This window comes from Idiotropiscis lumnitzeri, chromosome 5, assembly GCF_059441095.1.
Source record: "Idiotropiscis lumnitzeri isolate Australia: NSW breed Sydney's pygmy pipehorse chromosome 5, RoL_Ilum_1.0, whole genome shotgun sequence".
NCBI classification, from domain to species: domain Eukaryota; kingdom Metazoa; phylum Chordata; class Actinopteri; order Syngnathiformes; family Syngnathidae; genus Idiotropiscis; species Idiotropiscis lumnitzeri.
Genome location: NC_142395.1, coordinates 3920818 through 3943425, shown reverse-complemented (window position 1 = coordinate 3943425; position 22608 = coordinate 3920818). Strand labels below are relative to the sequence as shown.

Sequence of the window (22608 nt, the reverse complement as noted above, 5' to 3'; positions counted from 1 at the left end):
CCCCATTAACCGCGATAACCGGGGTTTCACTGTATTGAGTTTAGAATTTCTGAAATATTTCTGACATATTCCTGGCCTACGTGATATGCTGTCAGTTAACTGATTGTTGACTAGTCAGAGTTGTTTGGTTCGAGTGTTAAATAAAATGCTTTTTGCGTTAAGGTTATTCCTAAAAGAGAGGGATCTGTGGCGTTGTATTGCATGTTTCACTATTCCACAAGGTGGGAGTAACATACTTTGTATATGCATGTGCACTTGCCGATAAATCGTGTGTGAGAGAATTTCTTTTTTATTGAACAATTATACACAACATAAAGGCACTCATATGAACAAATAACACCACTTCACATCGATTGAGCATAGGAACTATAACAATGCAATTTAAAATATAACGTAAAAAAAGACACAATAAAAGAACAAATACATTATATTTGTAAGGGGGGTTTTCAGATTAAATCATATATTTACAATATAGAAAATAGGCAAAGGGCTTTTCTTTCTCCAATCAGCTTCAGAGATTTACAAAAAAGTAAGTCGTCATTTTTCCAGTGGCGTAGACATGGCTTTGTTGTCAAATATCGGCACTTGTGTATGAAAAACTTCCCTAGGAGCAATAAACGCTCAAAATAAATTCAATTTCCGATCTTCCTAAACAAACAAAATAGCCTCTTCTGTCGAGGGGAAGTTGAAGTTTTTAGATTGCAACCAACTCCCTAAATCACACCAGAAGGAATGTACAGCATTGCAATAAAAAAACAAATGGTTTAGATTTTCAACATCATCACAGAACACACAATTATTCACATCAAAATAAAAACTTCATTCTTAAAAACTCCTTTGTCGGGTAAATTTCATTCAAAATTTTAAATTGGAGCTCTTTTGCTTTGGGCGACACTTGGCAATGAAATAAAATAATTTCTTATGTTTTTGGTCTTATCCCTCTCAAATCGTTTCAAGATATACAACCTTTTAATTGGGTTAAGATAATACTAATCTAACAACAATTTCCTGATGAATTTGTACTTATATATATATATATGACCACAAAAAGCCACATCTGCTATGCACAATTGTCTCATATTTTGAGAGACACCAGATTTCAAACATCTTCTTTCACCATCGCTCCCACAGAGATCAGAATTGCTTTTATTAGATTTGTGTATTCCTCCAAATTACATTGTATTTGATATTTTTTGACAAAAATCTTCATGTAGCAACCGGTAGCCATTTTCATCTAACAAGTGTGCAACAGCCCAAATTCCTTTTGAATGCCAATTCTACCTTAAAAATGGATTTCCTTTAAAATAATACATATCTATTATTTCAGATTGGAGTATTGTGAGGAGTGAAATTATGGCAGTACAATAATTTCTAAAAAAGAAGGACTTGTTGATAAAATTCAAAAAGTTTAAACGGTAATGATCAATGTGAGAGAATAAAGCTACGTCGCATCTTCCTCTACCAGCTCTGTTCTCCTTTACATCAACGAGAGTCATCTTCTTACTGTAACATTTTCGGTCTTGGACAGTAAGTTTACTTATATACTCACTCAAATGACCTATTTTCGCGTCCAATCCTGCGTAAGATATACTGTTGAAATATGCTAACTATGTTTTAAGGTAATGTTTGTTTTACCATTTTAGTTTCACTTTGCCACATTAAACATGGCGGCAACGTCGCCGTATGATTCTGTGCACAATGCACTCTTGCGTATGGTTGTGCGCTGCAATGACGCAAGACTGACGTCCCCAAAAACAAGGAAGTTCACTTCGAAATTTTTTTAATGAACATTACAAATCAGAACGAGGTGATTACACGGCAACATGCTGTTGCAAGGTTTTTTTTTTATTTATTCCCCCCCGCCTCCCAATCTGGCTATCATTAGAACCAAACGCATTTGAAAACAAAGAACTGAACATAAAACTCTTTCAACATAAATAATTAATTTATTAAGCACTTGGACGTAGGTTTTAATCTACTGTTAAATACAATTTAAAATTGTTCATTCAAAACTTTTAGTGCTTAGTCATTCCCCAAACTGGTTTAAATCAACTTTTGAGGGCTCAAAGTTAGGGTGGATCCTATTGGCTGCCTGTGATTGGATGTGCCTTGCAGGCGGGCCTGTCCAAAGGCTGCAACGTCTGTAAATGCTCACAGATGCTGCCCACTCAGTAACTCAGCTACCTTTAACTTGGAACACTACCTCTGTAGTGAAAATGTCTTTTATAAAAGTAGATTCAGCATCCGATTTCTCTTTCCACAACCTACCTTATGGCATATTCTCCACATTGGATAATGTAAGTGGCTTTGGTTTTTGTTCTATGAACAATGTATTTTTCACCATGTCAACACTTTCTTGTATGCATACTTTTTGTTACAAAAGCATGCTAAAATTACATGAGAATGAAATAAAGTAATCACATAAATTATTTTCCTCAGCCCAAACGTCGCATTGGGGTTGCCATTGGAGACCAGATACTGGACCTGAGCGTGATACTCTCACTGTTTCAAGGACCTGTGATGGCCAAACACCAGGATGTCTTTAAACAAGTAATTGTTTTGTATCGTGAGGGATCGTGTTTTTGTTTTTCTTAATAAGGCGAGGATTGCCAGATGTTTACTGGGGTCAAAATTAAGCAGTATTATTCTTTACTTTTGAAAGTTTAACAATGATATGATCAACATTATTCAAAAGCGATGTTGAGTTGTGGAACAAGTAGGCACAACTACAAGTGCTATTTTTCAGAGTGTGTCATAGGGCAGACTGACACGTGCTGCAGTGTCTACAATGTACTGTAGTTGCATTAAATCTTTAAACCATTCTAAAATTCTGGCATGGGTTCCACCTTGCAATGGTTGTAAGCCTTCCATAAGCCTAATATTTATTATACACTGTGACAATAAATTTTACATTGGACTTGTCCAATCGTACATGCTTTTATTTAATGGTGGGCTTTACTGAACATATGCTATTCTGTTTATTATGTCAGCCTACCCTAAATGCTTTCATGGGTCTTGGATATGAAGCATGGAAGGAGACCAGAAGTACTTTGCAATTTTTGCTCTCAGCTAATGAGAGCACTCTAAGAGATGACTGCCCCCTGCGCAATAGGTGAGTCTGTATAGTTAATCATCACCAAGATACTGTCTTGTATGTTTGTATTGTGTTCACATTATTCGTGCACTCACACAAGGTGTTTTTAAAATGATAACAGTGAAGCATAATTATCCTTCAAGGTATTAGGTCTAGTAAAATTTATTACAAGTCAGCGTATTCATCAAGCAGGGTGTTTTAATGGGACTTCCTGGCAAAAGTTTTCTTGACAATACCGTATTTGCAACCATAAAGCACACTGTATTAAAAGGCAAAGTCTCAGTTACAGGTGCTATTTCTGTATTTTAACACATTCATAAGGCTCATTGGGCGCAGGAATAAGAAACATATGCTATCTTAAAACATACAGTAGCATACATGCACACTAAAACACACACTAGCATACATCCAAGCGTATATTTTAAAAAGGCAGCGGGAGCAGAAGTTAGTTTGGTTGTACTTTATTGAAGAATTGTAGTATTTAATGTTTTAGAGTATGCTGTCCGCAGTCGCGTTCGCCTTTCCTCAATAGAAGCTGCGTGTTGGTAGGAAACGCTCCCAGCCACTCAAGCGGAGCGCCCATCAATGTCACAACAACATTTACACTTTTTCGAACTCGATGCATGGTTATTGCCGTGAAAAGATGTAATATGTTCTATATGGTACCACTAGTCTAAACACGGTATTCTGATTAATATTGCATTAGTGGAATATGAATCTTGTAGCAAAATCCATCCATTTTTATCCATCCCAGGAGGTCACTTGCTGTTGACTGAAAATTACATCACAGTTGCTCAGCAACGACCAATCACACCTTAGGTTGCAAATGTCGTTTGACAGTCAGATAATTTGTGTTTGTTAATTATTTTAAAAAATATACTTTGTTGTTGCTATTTGTATTCCGCTTTTGTTTTCATTCTACTTGTTTTTCTTTTGTGTCTGCAGAGCTTTTGTCCCACAGAGTGCAGCCATAATGCATCTTCCCGCAGATATCGGTAGGTCCACACACAAATGCACACATCTAACACAGACACAAAAAAATGTTGGACAACTGCAAAATGATGTCTGTGAATGGTTGAAAAGATAAAATGAGACATTTTCCTAATTTAAAAAGTTCCCAGGTCCTTGATAAAATGTGTCAGATATATTTTGGTCAAAGTACATCAGGGATGAAAAATTCCAAGCACACAGTTGGAGGTATTTTTTTCTAAGGAAGTCTCGAATACAATGAGTTGTTGATGAGAGTTAAGGAGAGTATTATTGCTAAACAGATGTTACAGAAATTATCAAGTGATGAGCCAAGGGCTCTTGACCTTGTGTCAAACAGGACAGCGTGATGATTAGTGTAATAGTTATGGCCAAAGTAACAAGGCCGTCGGCTGCTCAAGGATGTAATGGGTACGTCATGCATTTTACACTATTAGCACTAGGTAGCAGTGTTTCCTTCCAATGTGACAGGAAAGGACTCATCAAATATGGTTTAAATGAAAAAGATAAGTTAAATGCCACATTTTATTGTCCGTTAGTCAGGAAGTACATTTTTCAAGTGATGCATGTGACTTTGCAGCATCGTTTGACTTACCTGTGTGTGTGTGCGTGTGTGTGTGCGTGTGTGGGTGTGCGTTTTAAACAGGTGATTACACTGACTTCTATTCATCCAGAGATCATGCAGCTAACGTTGGCACCATGTTTCGGGGAAAGGAAAATTGTCTTATGCCAAACTGGTAAACTAATATTAATACTTGTATGGTTCAACATTTGCAGGCAAGTGCTGATGGAGAGAGCGGATGTTGTGAAAGCAACAGTGCGACACTCTTTGCATCAATGATATGTACTGTGATAGGCACAGTTCAACGTTCAATTTATTGATGTAGATCAGAGGTATTCAATTAAAAGTCACAGAGGTCCACGACGAAAATTTCTTCCAATTAAAAGGTCCAACCCAAAGTCAGACTTCCCTTAATGTCGAGCCTATGTTCACATTTTTATATAGTTTCAAAATTTTGTCATTTTCAACAGAGCGCACTTATATACGAAATATTTAGCAATGTTCCCATTAGACACCTTTGCCAATCAAACAAATATAAGGCGTTTATTTCACATTCAAGAAAATGTGGCTCCAGGAACTTAAGGGTGCCACTTCCGGAAAAAATAGTAAAATATCTCCTGCAGAAATATATCAAGTGCTAAGCATTGAGTTAACATATTTTGCCTTTTTTTCTTAAATCAAAGAGTTATCAGCCAAAAAAAAACGGAAAGCCTAACTATCCAAGTAAAACAGGTCAACACGTTCAGTACACAATCAATAAAAATGGCTGTCCTCATGAAAAAATAATTCAAAATGAGCTTTGACACCACTTTTTCTTTTGAATATTTTTTTTAACTTCTCTCTCTTTGTGACTGCCCTGCCAGTAACTTAAATCTGGGTTGGAACGGAGTCAGGGCCATTGGGATTTGGTAGATTATTTCACACATCTGGGCTTTGTGTTTTCCTTTAAATAATGTTTGTGCAACAGCATTTAAGCCCTCCTTCGCAACTTCCCCATCACTGAATGTTTTTTTTATGTTTCCTCAAAATCCATGATACTTTTAGTGAACATTCGTTGGCATGCCGCTGGGCTGTCAACGAAAATGTAAACATCTGTTATACTGCACTCGAAGTTCGATGTTTTTGCGTGCGCTCACCTCAAACTTCAGCGGATAACTTTGCACAAAAGGGCGGTGGTTTGTTTCGTTGTGGCGCTTTGCAATGTTGCGACGGTTTCGGGGCATATGATGCACACTGGTTTAGAATCGGCTGCAGCAAGAACGCAACTAAATTTCTCCGTCCATTCATTTAAAACAACACGCATCGACCTTGCTAACTTTTTAGCAAGGCATACTGTCAGCAGCACTCTCTTCCGGTCTGTTGCGCAATTGGCAGTGGATCGTAAACAAAAGATCTGATTGGCTCAAATCAGTGACGCCTTTTCCGTATTCACTAGAATTGCAGCGCCTACGTTTGCGAATACGCCCTGAAAAAAATCTTCATAGATTGGTCATGGGTCCGGTCCGAACCAGACCGCGGTCCGCCATTTGGTGATGCCTGATGTAGACGATGCTCATTTTAGCATAAGGGCATTCTTAGCACAGGCCCGTTAAGTGGAACCTCTGAGCTGCTTCAGTTGCAAAGCACAAATATACTTCATTTATTTCCAGGCCCTTGTGAGAGGAATACAGAGGCATCATACTCTCTATTGTTTGACACACTGCACTGCAGAGAAGATGATTGGCAGGATAGTATTCCCATCTGCAATAGCCTCATAGTCAATTTGTTTTGTTTTTCAGTTCAATTTTTTGTCGAAAATATCAGAATCAGAAATCCCTTTATTGTCATTGTACTCAAGTGTGCAACGAGATTAGAGAGCTCCCCTCTCCAGTGCAATACAACAATAATTCAGATAAATATATAAATTAGATAAATAAGAGAATAGTTAGTGCAATGGAAAGTAATACTGGTTAGGATATATAAAAACGCATCACGTTGCTGTTCTGCAAGGTAAGGGTGGTCGTGTGTGTGTGTGTGAGAGTTTAGAATGGAGATGGCTCTTGGAAAAGAAACTGTTTCTCAGTCTATTGGTCCTTGATTTGATGCACCTGTAGCGCCTGCCAGAGGGCATCAGGTCGAACAAGTGTGAGTTTGAGTGGGTATTGTCTTTGACGATATTGAGAGCCCTTCTGAGGCACCGGGCGGTGTAGATGTCCGACAGTGAGGGGAGAGGGCAGCCAATAATCCTTTGCGCTGTTTTGGCTGTCCTCTGGAGCCTCACTCTGTCCGCCTCAGTGCAGCCGCTGTACCAGGTGGAGACACAGTACGTCAACAGGCTCTCGATGGACGAGTGGTAGAAGGCTAGCAGCAGCTTCCTGTCCAGGTTGAGGACTCTCAGGAAGTGCAGACGCTGGTGGACCTTCTTTACCACTGCTGTGGTGTTAGATAGAAGATAGAAATCCCTTTATTGTCATTGTACTCAAGTGTGCAACGAGATTAGAGGGCTCCCCTCTCCAGTGCAATACAACAATAATACAGACAAATATATAAATTAGATAAATAAAGAAGACAGTGCAATGGAATTCAGTACTGAATAGGGCATATAGAAACACATCACAATGCTGTTTTGCAAGGTTAGGGTGGTCTCGTGTGTGTGTGAGAGTTCAGTATGGAGATGGCTCTCGGAAAGAAACTGTTTCTCAGTCTATTGGTCCTTGATTTGATGCATCTGTAGCGCCTGCCAGAGGGCAACAGGTCGAACAAGTGTGAGTTTGGGTGGGTATTGTCATTGACGATGTTGAGAGCCCTTCTGAGGCACCGGGCGGTGTAGATGTCCGACAGTGAGGGGAGAGGGCAGCCAATAATCCTTTGCGCTGTTTTGACTGTCCTCTGGAGCCTCACTCTGTCCGCCTCAGTGCAGCCGCTGTACCAGGTGGAGACACAGTACGTCAGCAGGCTCTCGATGGACGAGTGGTAGAAGGCCAGCAGCAGCTTCCTGTCCAGGTTGAATTTTCTGTGGACTCTCAGGAAGTGCAGACGCTGGTGGACCTTCTTTACCACTGCTGTGGTGTTGTGTGTCCAAGAAAGGTCATCGGAGATCTGCACTCCCAGGAACTTGAACGTGTGGACCCTCTCCACACACACGCCTTCGATGCAGAGAGGGGGGCGGCACCGTCTTGTTCCTCCTGAAGTCGATGACGATCTCCTTTGTTTTTGCAATGTTGAGTTGCAGTCTGTTGTCCTCGCACCAAGCCGTCAGCCTCTTTACCTCCTCTCTGTAGGCTGTCTCGTCACCTTCCGAGATCAGACCCACCACTGTCGTGTTGTCAGCAAACTTGACGATGGTGTTGTTACCGTGAGCCGGGCCGCAGTCGTAGGTGTAGAGGGCGTATAGGAGAGGGCTCAGCACGCATCCTTGGGGGGAACCGGTGCTCAGCGTACGGGTGGAGGACGTGTAGGGGCCGAACAACACAGTCTGGGGTCTGTTGGTCAGAAAGTCCTTAATCCAGATGCGTGTGAGGGCAGGGAGGCCGAGAATGTCCAGTTTGGCGACGAGGATGTCTGGGATGATCGTGTTGAATGCCGAGCTGTAGTCCACAAAGAGCATCCTTGCATAGCTCTGCTGTTGTTCCAGGTGGCCCAGCACAACATGCAGAGCAGTGTCGATGGCGTCCTCAGTGGATCTGTTAGCCCGGTATGCAAACTGGTAGGGGTCCAGAGTGGGAGGAAGGCCGTCCCTGATGTGCTGGAGAACCAGCCTCTCGAAGCACTTCATGACTGGCGTGAGAGCAACAGGACGGTAGTCATTCAGGAGGACTGCGGGTGACTTTTTGGGGACAGGAATAATGGTGGAGGTTTTCAAGCAGGAGGGGATGACTGCTTGAGTCAGGGAGCGGTTGAAGACCCTGCAGAAAACATGTGACAGTTGGTGGGCACATGCTCTGAGGACCTTGCCTGGTATTGCGTCGGGTCCAGTAGCTTTCCTGGGGTTAATAGCCAGGAGCGCGCGCCTCACATCGTGTTCCTCTACGGTGAGTGGGGGGGGGTTGAGGCATGAAGTGCGGGGGGTGTGACTGTTTGGGCGAGTCAAAGCGAGCGAAGAAGCAGTTAAGCTCCTCTGCCAGCGATGCACTCGGGTCTGCAGAGGTCGTGCTGCTGCCTCGGAAGTTGGTGATGCTCCGTAGACCCTGCCACACCTCCCGTGGTCTGTTACTGGCAAGGTGGGCCTCCAGCCTCCCCTTGTAGATTGCCTTGGCTAGCTTGATGCCTTTGCTCAGGTCAGCACAAGCCACCCTGTACTGGGCTTTGTCGCCTGACCTGAAGGCAGCGTCACGGGCTTTGAGGAGAGAGCGGACCTGGCTGGACATCCAGGGCTTCGCATTTGGGAAGGTCCGTATGGTCCTGTTTAGGGACACAGTTTCCATGCAGAACTTGACGTAGTCCATATATGTGGTCATTAGTGATAGACCGATATGCTTTTTACAGGGCCGATACCGATTATTAGTAGTCATGGAGGCGATAACTGATATTTGAAGCCGAGATTCATTTATTGAAAAAAGGGGTAAAATGGTGTCAAAATTTTGAAAGATAAAAACTCCAAAACTTGACTTAGTTTAAATGTCTTTAAGCAGTTTATTAAACAGCTTCAGTGATTTGCAACATGTTAAAGCTTTTTTAGATCTTGGAAAATAGACAACTGAGTTTTAAAAGTCTAACAAAAAGTGCACGGAAGCTCCCAGGCTCATCTGCACGTCTTATAGTTCAATGAAAACAAACACCTCTTTAAGGTTTACTAGGGCAAATAGTTTCATATTCGTTGTGAATTGTATTAGGCTGACATTTTTTAAAATTTCGGCAAAATCGGTTGCCTTACCTTCCTCTGCTAGTGCGTGTGACTCGAGGTGAAAAAGCAAACAGGCAGCTTACTGCTGATTGGCTGCTACCCACTGCACAAGGAACCAAACAGATGGTGCTGTGGGGCGGCCAATCTGCTTGTGCAGGCACGGCCACAAGCACAGCAAAGAGAGAGAGAGGTGTGCTGCAGCGAGCCAAAATAAATCAGCTTTTAATTTATCGGCCTTGAAAGTTTAAAAAAAAAAGGCAGATACAATAATCGGCAAAATGCCAAATATCGATATTCAGCCCGGTCGATAATTGGTCTATCAATAGTGGTTATAAAATTACTATTGTATACATTACCAGTGTGTGACAAGGCAGATTTCTTTTTACATCCAAATTATTTTAGAAATTCTAGGTGTTATCCTAACCCATACGTTATTAATCAGAGTTGTGTTTACTTACTTTTTTAAATGATACAATTATTCCCCTACAGCAGGGGTGGGCAAACATTTTGATTGGTGGGCCACAATGGATTCTAAAATTTGACAGAGGTGCCGGACCAGGAGCAGATGGATGGAGTGTTTTGGTAACCTCACCTCATCGGAGAAAAAATTAAATTTTTAATGAAAATGAATAAAAGCATTACAACAAAATATCTGTCTTTGACACACCACAGTATTTATCTATTTAAACATTAACAAGGTTTATTCATTTCATTTTTTTCAAGTTTGACGGGCCAGATGTGGCCCCCGGGCTGTAGTTTGCCCACACCTGCCCTACAGTATATTGTGTCCTTTGTTTTTCTGAAGCAATGTCCCGCAGATCATTATGACATCTAAAAACATTGTTAAAACAACTTGATGATTTATTTATTCTGATTTCTTTCTGTTAATTGTCACATTATTTTGTGCAGGTTGAGTTTGCCTGTGGGATATCATGGTAGAGCCTCATCAGTGGTTGTTTCTGGCACCCCTATTCGACGGCCGTTGGGCCAGATGAGACCTGATCAAAGTAAGTTCACAGTGTCAAAACTTCATATTAATGACACTGACTACACTGGTGGACGTTGATCGGTAAATTAAGCATATGCTCACATATGTCCAACATTGTGAGTTTGTGCGGGTAAATATTTAGGTTGTAGAAGTTTATCTTAAAGAAAAAGCATCCAAGTGTTTTTCTGTCATTGAATCATCTCACTAATAACTTAATTGTCTAACTAGTTTTTTGCCAAAGTCAGATTTTTACAGTAATTGACTCTCTATAGTCCAGTGCATATGTTACTAAAATGCAGAAATCAGATACAGTTTTCCTGCAAAAAATGTGTGAGGCAGTTATGTTATTAGCGTGACAAAATTCTACATTGTTATGCAGAACATTATCCAATTGTGGAAGATGTAAAAGTAATCACAAATGACTGAAGTTACAGCAATTTTACTTTCCTTGGCAGCGAAACCTCCTGTGTTTGGCCCGTCAAAGCATTTGGACATTGAGTTGGAGATGGTGATTACAGCTTCCTCTCATCTCATCACATCTATGCTAAAGAAAACTTGTCAAAACCAAGTTATTTAATTTAAATGTGCATTTCTTTTAGAATCTAAAAAGATTTATGCTTTATTCTGTTTGTAGGCTTTCTTTGCTGGAGGGGGGAATTTGCTTGGGAAGCCTATCCCCATCGAGAAAGCCCATGAACACATCTTTGGCATGGTACTCATGAACGATTGGAGCGGTAAGACCATCTTCTCACCTGTCTCTCGTCCAACATTAAATGCATAAAGGTAAATAGGTAAGAGCAGTGCAGTAAGTGCCTTATGTTGGATGTAATCAAAATCATAGCGCAAAAGGTCGCAAAGACTTTCGGCAGACAGGTTTGGAGTTTATTTTTTTTCAGACTTTTTTTTCTCCAGTCAAGAGACAATGCTCTTTTGCTGACATTTTTACCTGCCACTTTAGCCTTGATCAGCGCTGTCACACTTGCTTGTGCGATGTTTCTAAAAACAGCTGAACGGGTCGGGAAAAGCTTCAAAATAAGGCGATTAAAACATGCTACATACCCACCTCCAAACACACACCCACCACCCTGTCGCAGTTGGACGACGGAGTCTCAGATGTCTGGGAGAAATTGTATTAGTCGACCAATCGAGGATGCCACATGTGAATTGCGCCGTATCGCACAAGAAGCTGCTCTTATAATACCAATCATTAGGTTACAACTTGAATTCTTTAAGGTGCAAAATGAACAAATTAATAATAAAAAGAATTAAGATAAAGTACATTCAACTTTGCGGCTGGTACAATCATTCCTGACCAGTTTAAAAATTGAAGATGATACAGTGGCCTTCAACATATTTTTTTGCTCAAAATATTTAGTGTATTTTAAAAGGCAAACAAAATCTATACACTATTCAGAGTTGCACTAATACTATGAAACAATCTATAAATACAAAAATACATATTTCACTCTTTTTGGACATCAAGCCTTTTTTTTAATGTAGAAGGTAATGAACTCAGTGAAAATAAATGAATGAGTAAATAAAATCCACCTAAAGATTAGGAGCAACATCTTGTCCTAGCATATTCTATTACTGTAACTTAATATGATGTTGTATATTACAGTATATAAATGATATTTAAGAAGACAACTCTCTCCCCATAGATGTTGGTCTATGAGACAAACTAACTTTAAAATCACAGTTGCGATTTTGACATCCTAAACAGCACATTTGTGTAAGCCTGGTTTGTTAAATAAGTCATCAGAGTGTCAGGCTGTCAGCATCAAAGTGTGCCGAGTCATTAAACTGCCTTTGAAAAGTAACCCGAGGGCTCTCGTCAAGAGAGGACCTCCGGCAAACACTACTAGCCACTAACGCTTGAGGTGAACCACAGGTGCCATATACCACATGGTCAGCCTTGTTTAAGCATTTTTTTAGCGTCCTTAATAGGGAATTAAACTTGATTTCACGACAACTTTGTGTTGTTAACGTCTGTGGGAACAGTTTGCTATTGGATTATAAATGCGCCAACTGCACTCATAAAGATGAGTCAGGTCAGCAGTTACGCCGTGACACACTGTCAGGAGCAAATCACTACACATGTGCGTCACAGATAAGAATACAGCTAGCGAGAAGAAGCAGGAGATGAAGCCGTTTCGACAGAAAATCAAAGCGTCAAACAATTTACAATTTTTAAAATTAACAATACCACAAACCCTATAACACCAACAGCACATACTTACTTGCATTGGGCATGAAGAAGAAGAAAGAAGAAAAAGGAGTCGAATAATAAGAACGAGACCATAATTAACCCATAACAAGGTAAGCGGATTTGAATAGTAAATTAGCCAGCTACTGATGTAAATAAACCTCGATGTCATGCTCAGACGTATTTTTTGGCGGCAATGGGGAGGCGGAATGCGGTCGGAGGCCGACAATTTTTATGAGTAAGGCCGGAGGGTCGAGGCCGGTGCAGTGATCGCGGCCGAAATAATGTTTGCAATGTTCTTTAGTACCACTCAAAAGAAAATTGCAATGAACTTTAAACTTCCTTCATTTGCCCATATAAACAATGTTTATGACGTATTTAAATTACTGCAAACAGGCAATTAATTATTCAATTCATTTAAGGGCGCCTCTTTAGGTGTAATAAAAGTTGCAATTTCAGAATTTTAAGTGATGCAGGTTGCCAAGGTAAATTTGAGAGACAGAGAGAGTGAGAGAGAGAGTGAGAGAGAGAGAGAGAGAGAGAGAGAGCGACTTTGATTTACAGTGACATTTATCTTAAAAGCAGGCTTGTACCTTGATTTACTCCTGCATTATGGATGTTAATGCAGTCCCTTCATATTAGTCAGACTGACATAGATGAAGATTAAAAGGCAAAGTCAACTCTCATCAATTTGGTAGCGTTCCAAGTCTATAAGGAATCATGATTTTGCTAGGAAATCTCTGAGGATATAAAATATGGTATTGTTTCCTTCACTCATGTGTTTTTGATTGTATATGGATGGGCTGATGGAGGGAAACATTGCTCCTTTATTTAGGAAGCCTTTATACCTCACAGATTTTTGGGGGGACATAATGGTTTATTGGTACTTATATTTCAATGCTGAGTGTCTCAATGGAAGTGTCACAAACCTCAAGCTATTTCAGGCGGTAACATTTTTACTGTACATAACTTTAATGTGAACTGCCTTTGCTTTTGTTTTGCACTTGACTTCAAAGGCCCTTGAGAGCAAGGATGGGCACCCTAAATGATAAAGAGGGGGCACAATTTCTCATCAGCAGCACCTGGGGGCCAGATAGCACTTCAATCAAATATATGACAAAAACGCCATTTTAAGTATGGATAAATCTGTCTGGTTTTTTTTCTTTATTGAACCAATTTACATAAAATTGACTTAATATAATTTCATGCTCAAATACAAGCACCAAAACTCTTCAAAACAAAGGGTTTGAAACAACCCAAAAAAATAACCATCCATCCATCTTTTCATTATTCAACCTGCTTATTCTCACAATGGTCACGTGTATGGTGGAGCCTATCCCAATTAGAATTAGGCAGTACACCCTTAAGTGGTTGCCAGCCAATCGCAGGGCAACAAAAAATAAAATACAATACAATACAACTTTATTTATCTAGCGCTTTTCACAACAGCTGGCGCTGTAACAAAAATAATCACATGCTGTATTTTATTTCCATCGCAAGGATATCTCATGCATGAAAATGACTATGACCATTGTTCAAAGCTGCTGAACAGGAAAACAACAAAAAATGCAAGAACTATTTTAATTATTTTTGCACAAAAATCAACTCAATCAAAGATTTTAATCTGGTACTGTTCGTCCCGCATGTAATTCAAAATCCCTAAATTAATAGCCAGACACTCTCTCCTGTATGTTAGGGCAGAAAAGTTCACTTGATCTACGTTTGCAAAAAAGTTAAAGGCGTTAAATAAAACGATTGTGTCCACGGATGGGCATAAACATCAGAGAGCACAAATCACACAGCTGTGGTGGCTCACATGCGACAGTTTGATCAGCACAGACACTTTGTATTTATTACCACTCTGCCATGTGAAATTTCTTAACACACATGGCAGGTTGTTTTTTTTTTATTTTTTTTTTATTTTAGCCTTGCATGGTTTCTGTGTCTGCCTGGTCTGAACACCTCCGCTCCTTATAACCAGGCAATTCAGAGCCAAATCGCATTTCATCAAATAGGAATTATATTACAAATGCAATTCATCCTTCGTCCCTAAAACACACACACACACACACTTTCTAGCTCCCTTCTCAACTAATTCGAAGAGTGCAGTGAGGTGAGAATGTTTATAAATGACTTGTCTGCTTGCTATATCTGAGTGTGGGGACAAAAGACCATCAACGTTCATGCTCTTGTATAATCTCTTTCAGCTCGGGACATCCAAACTTGGGAGTATGTTCCATTGGGTCCATTCCTAGGGAAGAACTTCGGAACAACCATCTCACCTTGGGTGGTCCCCATGGAGGCCTTGTTACCCTTTGCAGAGCCCAATCCCATTCAGGTCACGATCATGCATGCAAACTCTAGGGGCCCTATATTTGTGCTCAGCACAAGTCTGGCATGTTTTGCGGCACAACTGTGCGGATTTGCGGGCTTAGGCTGCGCAGTCTAATAATATATAGCCCGCAGAGAAGAGCAGCAATTCTTAAACTGAACCCTGTGGAACCTCTTAAAACGTTGGAGCCGAGTGGGACTCAGAACAAGGGTTGCACATGATTTAGACTGCCAGATAGGCTCTAACAGCTAACAGCTTTTGCCAAAAGTTAACTGGAAAAAAACAGACAACTATCACATAAAACATTGTTTTAAATGATAAAATGAAAAAAAAAAAGAAAAATTTTACTGATTTCTTTATCAATAAATGTGCAAATATAAATACTTAATTGTAAATCCAGACTCCTAGAATGTAAGAATCAGTCATTGCTCCTTTTAAAATTGTACCGTACTTGATTCCATGGGTCAACCTACAGCAGCGGATGTTTTACATCATTAAGTTTTTTAATTACCTTTAATTTCATTCATCTTTTTCCTTTGTCAGGCCGATTTGTATAGAATGATGTGACGTGACTATAGCATGGGCCAGACATTTATGTGATATTTTGGGGCAGTTTGCATGTTTTCATTATTATGTAGCAGTATTTGTTTCATTATTTAATGGAATTACTATTTTTATGAGCGGTGTATCATTTAGTTTCCATGTGCTCCACCCCCTATTTCCAATACCCCCCCATCCTTTCTTACAGGATCCACAGCCACTCCCCTACCTCCGACATGAAGATCCATATACATTCAACATCAATCTATTTGTATCACTAAAAGGTATGGCGGAAACAGTTTGCTTCACTGTGTGATTTTTTCCAAGTAACATCCCACACATAAAAACTGACTCAAGTGGGTTACACAATTCTTCCTGTCTCTCATCCACTTGGTTCCATGTGCTTCCAAACCAAAATATTTTAACCCTTCTTGCTCACATAATTCTCCAGAACAGGCTTGTTTGTGTATGTGTGGCCTGCGATTGCCTTTCAACCAGTTCAGGTTGTACCCTGCCTACTGCCCAAAATCAGCTGGGATAGGCTCCAGCATGCCTGCGACCTTTGCGAGGAGAAGCGGCCCGAATAATGAAGAGATAACACATTGTTCCTTTCATACTTTGATTTTTTTTTCAATCAAAATTGAGCATTATTAAAACTACAATTTCTGATATAGAAATATATGTTTTATATCTTTATTTTGTGACCAGTGGGTGTATATTTTAGTTTTATGCAGTAAAAATATGGAGTCATTATCAATTTTTCTTCTTCAGGGCAGTTTATGAAAGAATCTTCTTATATCTGCAAATCAAACTTCAAGGTAATATTCTGCATCTCAAACTAACTTTAACTATTCAATTTTTGTCAGAATTACTATGATTACAGTAACAGTATATACAGTGTGACCATTACTACTAATAAAGAGATATGTGATGTTTCCTTTCACAAACCAGAGCCTAAACATGGCCTGTTTCTCATATTCCAGTTCAGTCAGTACAAGTACAAAGGCATACACACTGTACACACATGCTACAATGACAGAGTGATGATTTGACAAGTAGTCGCTGACTGAAACCATTCAAAAGAGCAGTGAAAACATCCTTTGTATCCACGCAATCATTAAACGCTCTTCTGTACGTCTTCTGATCAAATTGCTGTTCCATCAATGCTCATCTCTTCCATGTCTTTAGTACATGTATTGGACAATGAAGCAGCAGCTCGCTCATCACACAATCAATGGCTGCAACATCCGACCTGGAGACCTGCTGGCTTCTGGTACCATCAGTGGACCTGTGAGTTTCTGACAGCACAGTATAAACGTTATATTACGTTAACCTGTGTATTTCTTAACAGTATTTTCAATCACAAAGCCCATGAGGCAGAACCTTTTCTGTCTTTAGTTTTTCAAACTGTTTTGTTTCTCTGCTGTGTGATCTACTATATACGTGTATAAATATGTGTGTGCAGAAACACTACTCACAAAGGATATTTGGCTTTCGGGTGACATTTCAAGATGGACCAAAAATGCACCATCACCTTTAGTGATGAATTTAACCTTCTTTGGCCTTCTCTCACTTTTTGATTGCACAGCTGCAACTTTTCAGTGTTTTAGTACTGATTATTCAGTAACTTGCTATTCTCTAACACACATGTGACAAACTCAAGGCCCGGGGGCCAGATGTGGCCCGCGACCTCATTTTATGTGGCCCGCGAAGGGAAAATCATGTGCTTCAACTTGCTGCTTCTAGCACATTTTCTTCACTTTTAACAACATTGAGATATGAGATATTGCCATTTATTACTGGCTTCTGATTTCAAAACTAGTTTTGTATCAATGTGTTGTGTGTAAGTGATAATCTAAGGTGATTTATATGAGTTCACAGTCATAACGGCCCTCTGAGGGAAACCAGAACCGCGATGTGGCCCGTTCACAAAAATGACTTTGACACCTCTGCTCTAACAAGTAGGGAAATGACAAAATTCACAACTGGTGTTTGCTCCATAAATCTAGCACTATATTTTCTGGTCAATTAGAATTGATCTTTAAATACAGTAGTTTCTTTATCAGGCTAATTACGTTTTAATATCACCCCAAGGATACGTCGACATAATGAGCACAATTGTATATCAACTTTGCTCTTGTATTTAATATACCGTGCACAATCTGTCTCCCGAAAGGATCCGGAGAGTTTTGGCTCCATGCTGGAACTATCATGGAGGGCATCCAAGAACATTGATCTTGGTGGAGGAGAAACCAGAACCTTCCTCCAAGATGGAGATGAAGTCACCATTACAGGTTAGAAATCGTGATAGACCGATATATTTTTTTCAGGGCCGATACGATTACTACTAGTAGTAGTAGATAACCAATATTTGAATATTCGGATATTCATTTGTTGAAAAACTCAACTTAGTTTAAATAAATAGTTTAAACAAAACTTAAGCGATTTACAACACGTTGAAGCTTTTTTAGACAACTTCATTTTAAAAGTCTAACAAAAAGTACATGGATTTCCAAAGCTCAGCTGCATGTCTTATAGAATGAAAACAAAAATTTCTCTAAAGATTACTACGGAAAAAAATCGTTTATTTAATTAGTTGTGAGCTGTAGTAGACTAACATTTATTAAAATTTCGGCAAAGTATATTGCCTCATCTTCCTCTGCTCGCGGGACCTCTCCCGTGATTGGAGGTGAAAAAGCAAAAAGGCAGCTTACTACTGATTGGCTGCCCACAAGCCACAAGCACAGCAGGGAGAGAGAGAGAGAGAGAGAGAGAGAGAGAGTTGCAGTTGCAGCAAGCCAAAATATATCGGCCTTGAAACTTAAAAATAGGCCAATGCCGATAATTGGCAAAATGCCAAATATTGGCCCCGATATTCAACCCGGCCTATTATCAGTCTATCACTGAATCATCAGTATATGCGTAGGACATAATAATAACTGAGCCTTAATTAGAGCTGAACATAGAGTAGATGGAGCGAAACATGAAGCTGCTTCATCAAACGTGTATTTTTCTCTGCCCAGGTCATTGTGAAAGAGATAGTTACAGAGTGGGCTTTGGATCCTGCACTGGGGTCATCCTCCCTGCCCTGCAACACTGAAACCAGCAGAATGTTTTGTTTGAGTGGGAAAATAAATAGTCAGCACGCACATGCACACATACATAATAATATGACACACTGTGTTTCACACGCTGCTCAAATGACGTGAAATGCACCTCAGTTAATTATTCATAGTTTTTTTTTCAGAGCTCCATAGACAGATAGTGACCTTGTTACTGGAATCCTCTGTAATATTTATCTCTCAGAGGGATTGTTTCACATCATACCTAATGTTACTGCTGCACCAGTATTATTGATCTTTTCAGCCAGGTATTTCTGTATTAGTAATAAAAGCATACATTTTTTATTAACTGTTTTTTTTGCTTCTTTTATTGTTCTAGAGCGTATTATGTTACCACTAGATTTGAAGCGCTCTTAAATCACTGTCACATTCTGAATGGCTACACAACTATATTGCCAACCTTATTACAATAAAATTATCATATTCATATAATTGAAGGGTGGTGCTTTGTATTATGAATCCAAGGTGGATGTCGACATTATACTTGAATGTTAAATTCCAACGTAATCATTTGATGATCTCCCTTGATGATGCATGCTTCATGAATTTCCCTGCCCGTGTCATAACTTGGTGTTTTGTTTTCACCCTTCATCCATTCATTATCTGAGCCGCTTCCCGTCTATCGTTAATCATCCACAAAATGACCGTCTGTCACTCTGGATGGAGTGCCCACCTCTGTATATTGACGCCTTGTGCTCTCAAGTGACTTTTTTTAACTAAATAACCACAACATTTTCCATAATTGATCTCAGTTAATCTCGTTTGTTTACTACAACTTACTACGAAGCTTGTAATAGATATTTACTTGAGTGAGATCTTGGAATTAATGTGGAAAATGAATGTACGTATATTTTGAATCAAAAAACGCTTTCTTTGATCCATCAATATGATTATTTTCCTATAAAATAAAACTGTTGAACAACGCAGGCACGGGGAGAACACGCACACTCCACAGAGGTCGACTCATAATTAATATATCTGTTCGAGTCACCAAGTCAGCCACAAATTCAGAAAATTCATATAAAAAGCCAGAGTACAGACCATGGGAATGGTAAATAACTGCAAGATAAAACGGCAATGAGACTGTGGATCACATAACACAAACTTCATATGTTTTGAAGGCGTCGTTTGAGCGAGGGCTAAATTTGAGAGCAGATTCGGAAATAAGGGTTAAACATCCGCCCTCATTATGAGGACATGCAACATGTGAACTTACAAAAGCCTTCATCTAGCGTTAAAACTCGTTTGGTTTTAATCAGGTCTTTTAAAGAAGGCCAATCATGTTAAGGTCATTTAGTAGCAAGGTGTTTGAGAAGAGTGATCAAATATTCATAAGACCAAGTTGCAATGAAGTAGGTTGATCCAAGTTATTTACCGGAATTCTAGGAGGGCTACGAATATTGGAATGGACATACGTCCCGTGAACGTGAAGCCGATGGAGTTGGAGGGATTTGAGATTTCTTTGCTAAACCAGTGGAATAATCTTGGTCTAAGGGGGAGAATCTATTACTCAAATGAATATAGTGTGTGGGAGAAGTGTGGGCAGCTCTCCAACCATGAGTGACAACCAGGGAAAAGTAGGCAGGAGAGCTGAGAAACAATAAATCATAAAATATTTATACATCAAATTCAAAGGAGCGGGTCCACACATTCAAGTTCCTGGGAGTACAGATCTCCGATGACCTCTCCTGGGCACACGACACCACAGCAGTGGTAAAGAAGGTCCACCAGCGTCGGCATTTCCTGAGAGTCCTCAGGAAATTCAATCTGGACAAGAAGCTGCTGCTGGCCTTCTACCACTCGTCCATCGAGAGCCTGCTGACCTACAGTGTCTCCACCTGGTACAGCGGCTGCACTGTAGCAGACCGAGTGAGGCTCCAGAGGACGGTCAAAACGGCACAGAGGATTATAGGCTGCCCTCTTCCCTCCCTGTCGGACATTTAGACCACCCGGTGCCTCAGTAGAGCTCTCAATATCGTCAAAGACAATACACACCCGAACTCACACCTGTTCGACCTGTTGCCCTCTGGCAAGCGCTACAGGTGCATCAAATCAAAGACTAAGAGACTGAAAAACAGTTTCTTTCCGAGAGCCATCTCCATTCTGAACTCTCACACACACACACACACAACCACCCTTACCTTGGAGAACAGCGACGTAATGTGTTTTTATTTATCCAATTTCATATTATTGTTGTATTGCACTGGACAGGGGAGCTCTCTAATCTCGTTGCACACTGTACAACGACAATAAAGGGATTTCTGATTCTGATTCTGAAATGTTTTCTAAAATAGTCATTTTTGTTTTCAGTTTTGTGCCGGACCATTCCAAGCGCTGCACCAAAAACTTTGTTCCTGCTCCAAACTCATTGTCTACGTGTGCACAAGTAACACACAATGAGATTGTATGATTTGCGTATGCAAACTGTGGAAGGCTAGGTGCTGTACCTAGGAATGTGTGTGTTTGTGCTTAAACATTAAAACTCAAGTATTATGAAATCAAGAAGGCTATTCTTATGCATGGGCCATGTTTTAGTCTGCAAAATGTGTTTAATTTTGAATTGGGTGAAATATTGTTAGGCTCTGCTTCTAACACAATCAAATATTGAATGTAGGTAGTCAAAATTATTAGTAAAATGTCATCAAGCCTTTATAGTGGGGGTTACCAAATCCGGACCGTATTTTCACAACCATAAGGGGCATATCGAAGATCCTTACTTTCCCCAAAGCTAACCTTACTTTCCCCAAAGCGAACGAGGCGCCTTGCAATGACGCAAATTGCATATAGATTGAGATCCATTGATCTTGACATGAGCAATGCTTTTGACCCTCGACCCGCAGGCTTGCACCCTTTAGGACTTTTCAAAATACATGATAGCACACCCTGTTGGACAAAGTCAAAGATCAGTATACAACAAATTGACTGTGACAAGTAGATTATGTGAATGCTCATACATTGTGAATAGGTCTTTTGCAGTAGAACGCTGGACAAAAGGGCAGCTTTCCACGATGTCGTAGTTTGTTTTATCATTCATGTTATTGCGAGCAAGAAACATCTCAGGTTTAGACAACAGACTGCAAAAAAATAAAATAAATAAAAAAAACACACTACTCAAATCACACCTCACACGTCTCTCTAAACAGCCATGTGATTGGCTGAGGCGGATTGGCTCCCAGAATCCATTGCTGTAATCTTTTTGTGTTATTTTTATTTCTTTTGGGGATATGAATGGCATAAGAAATTTATGTTTTGTGTTTAGTTTATTTCTTTGTTTCATTATGTGCCTGTATGCTGTTCAGAAACATTTTTGGTTTCGATTTCAAAACCGTGACTCTAAGGAGTGTAGTGACCAGTGAGATCCCTCCCCAGACAGCATTTACCAAGCTCATAGTCTTGTGAGCACTCCCTGCAATTTAGATGTTGTCGTTGTCAAAAATAGTGCATATGTGAGCTGCTTCACAGTGTGGTGCACCCAGTTTAAGTACGAATTACAGAAATAGCAACCTCAACAGATGCTGCGAAATACGGTATGTATCCTGTATGTTTCAGATGTTTCCCTCTTCCAACACTCCTGATTGAAATGATGATCAAGTTCATTATCAGATTCAAAACATTTAAACCATACAGGATAGGGGCAGTTGAGGAGTTGGTGAACCCTGCTCTGTAAGTTTCCAAGATTCTGCAGTCTTGACTGATGTGAAACAATTTTTCTACTTCCATTGAAAAAGACTGAACAGGTGTTTTGGGAATGTAATGCAAAAAAAATAATACTGGATGTCTGACACGTCACAGCAGTCTTGTCAACTACCCAGCCAAATTTGAATGAGTACAAAAAATCGGTAAGTACAATGTTCCAATATTATGAAAAATTGCACCATTTTATATATTTTAAAAATGCTTTATATATATATATATATATATATATATATATATATATATATATATATATATATAT

General features: G+C 39.8%; 1 protein-coding gene across 1 annotated transcript; it reads left to right on the top strand.

The window, feature by feature from the left end:
• The first annotated feature begins 1796 nt into the window (after positions 1-1796).
• On the top strand, positions 1797-19085 carry fah (fumarylacetoacetate hydrolase (fumarylacetoacetase)). Its single transcript, XM_088297223.1, has 14 exons — positions 1797-2297; positions 2440-2550; positions 2991-3112; positions 4040-4089; positions 4728-4818; positions 10375-10472; positions 10909-10961; positions 11088-11187; positions 14867-14997; positions 15740-15815; positions 16303-16349; positions 16720-16821; positions 17708-17825; positions 18555-19085. Exons 1-14 carry the CDS (start codon positions 2148-2150, stop codon positions 18629-18631), a joined length of 1326 nt encoding a protein of 441 aa, XP_088153349.1. The 5' UTR covers positions 1797-2147; the 3' UTR covers positions 18632-19085.
• Positions 19086-22608: the final 3523 nt, after the last annotated feature.

Excerpts from the sequence above, each read along its gene's own strand:
- fah (XM_088297223.1), top strand. The coding sequence starts at position 2,148 with ATGCTCACAGATGCTGCCCACTCAGTAACTCAGCTACCTTTAACTTGG. Across the intron at positions 2,298-2,439 it reads TATTCTCCACATTGGATAAT|CCCAAACGTCGCATTGGGGT; the intron begins GTAAGTGGCTTT and ends TATTTTCCTCAG. Across the intron at positions 4,090-4,727 it reads GCATCTTCCCGCAGATATCG|GTGATTACACTGACTTCTAT; the intron begins GTAGGTCCACAC and ends CGTTTTAAACAG.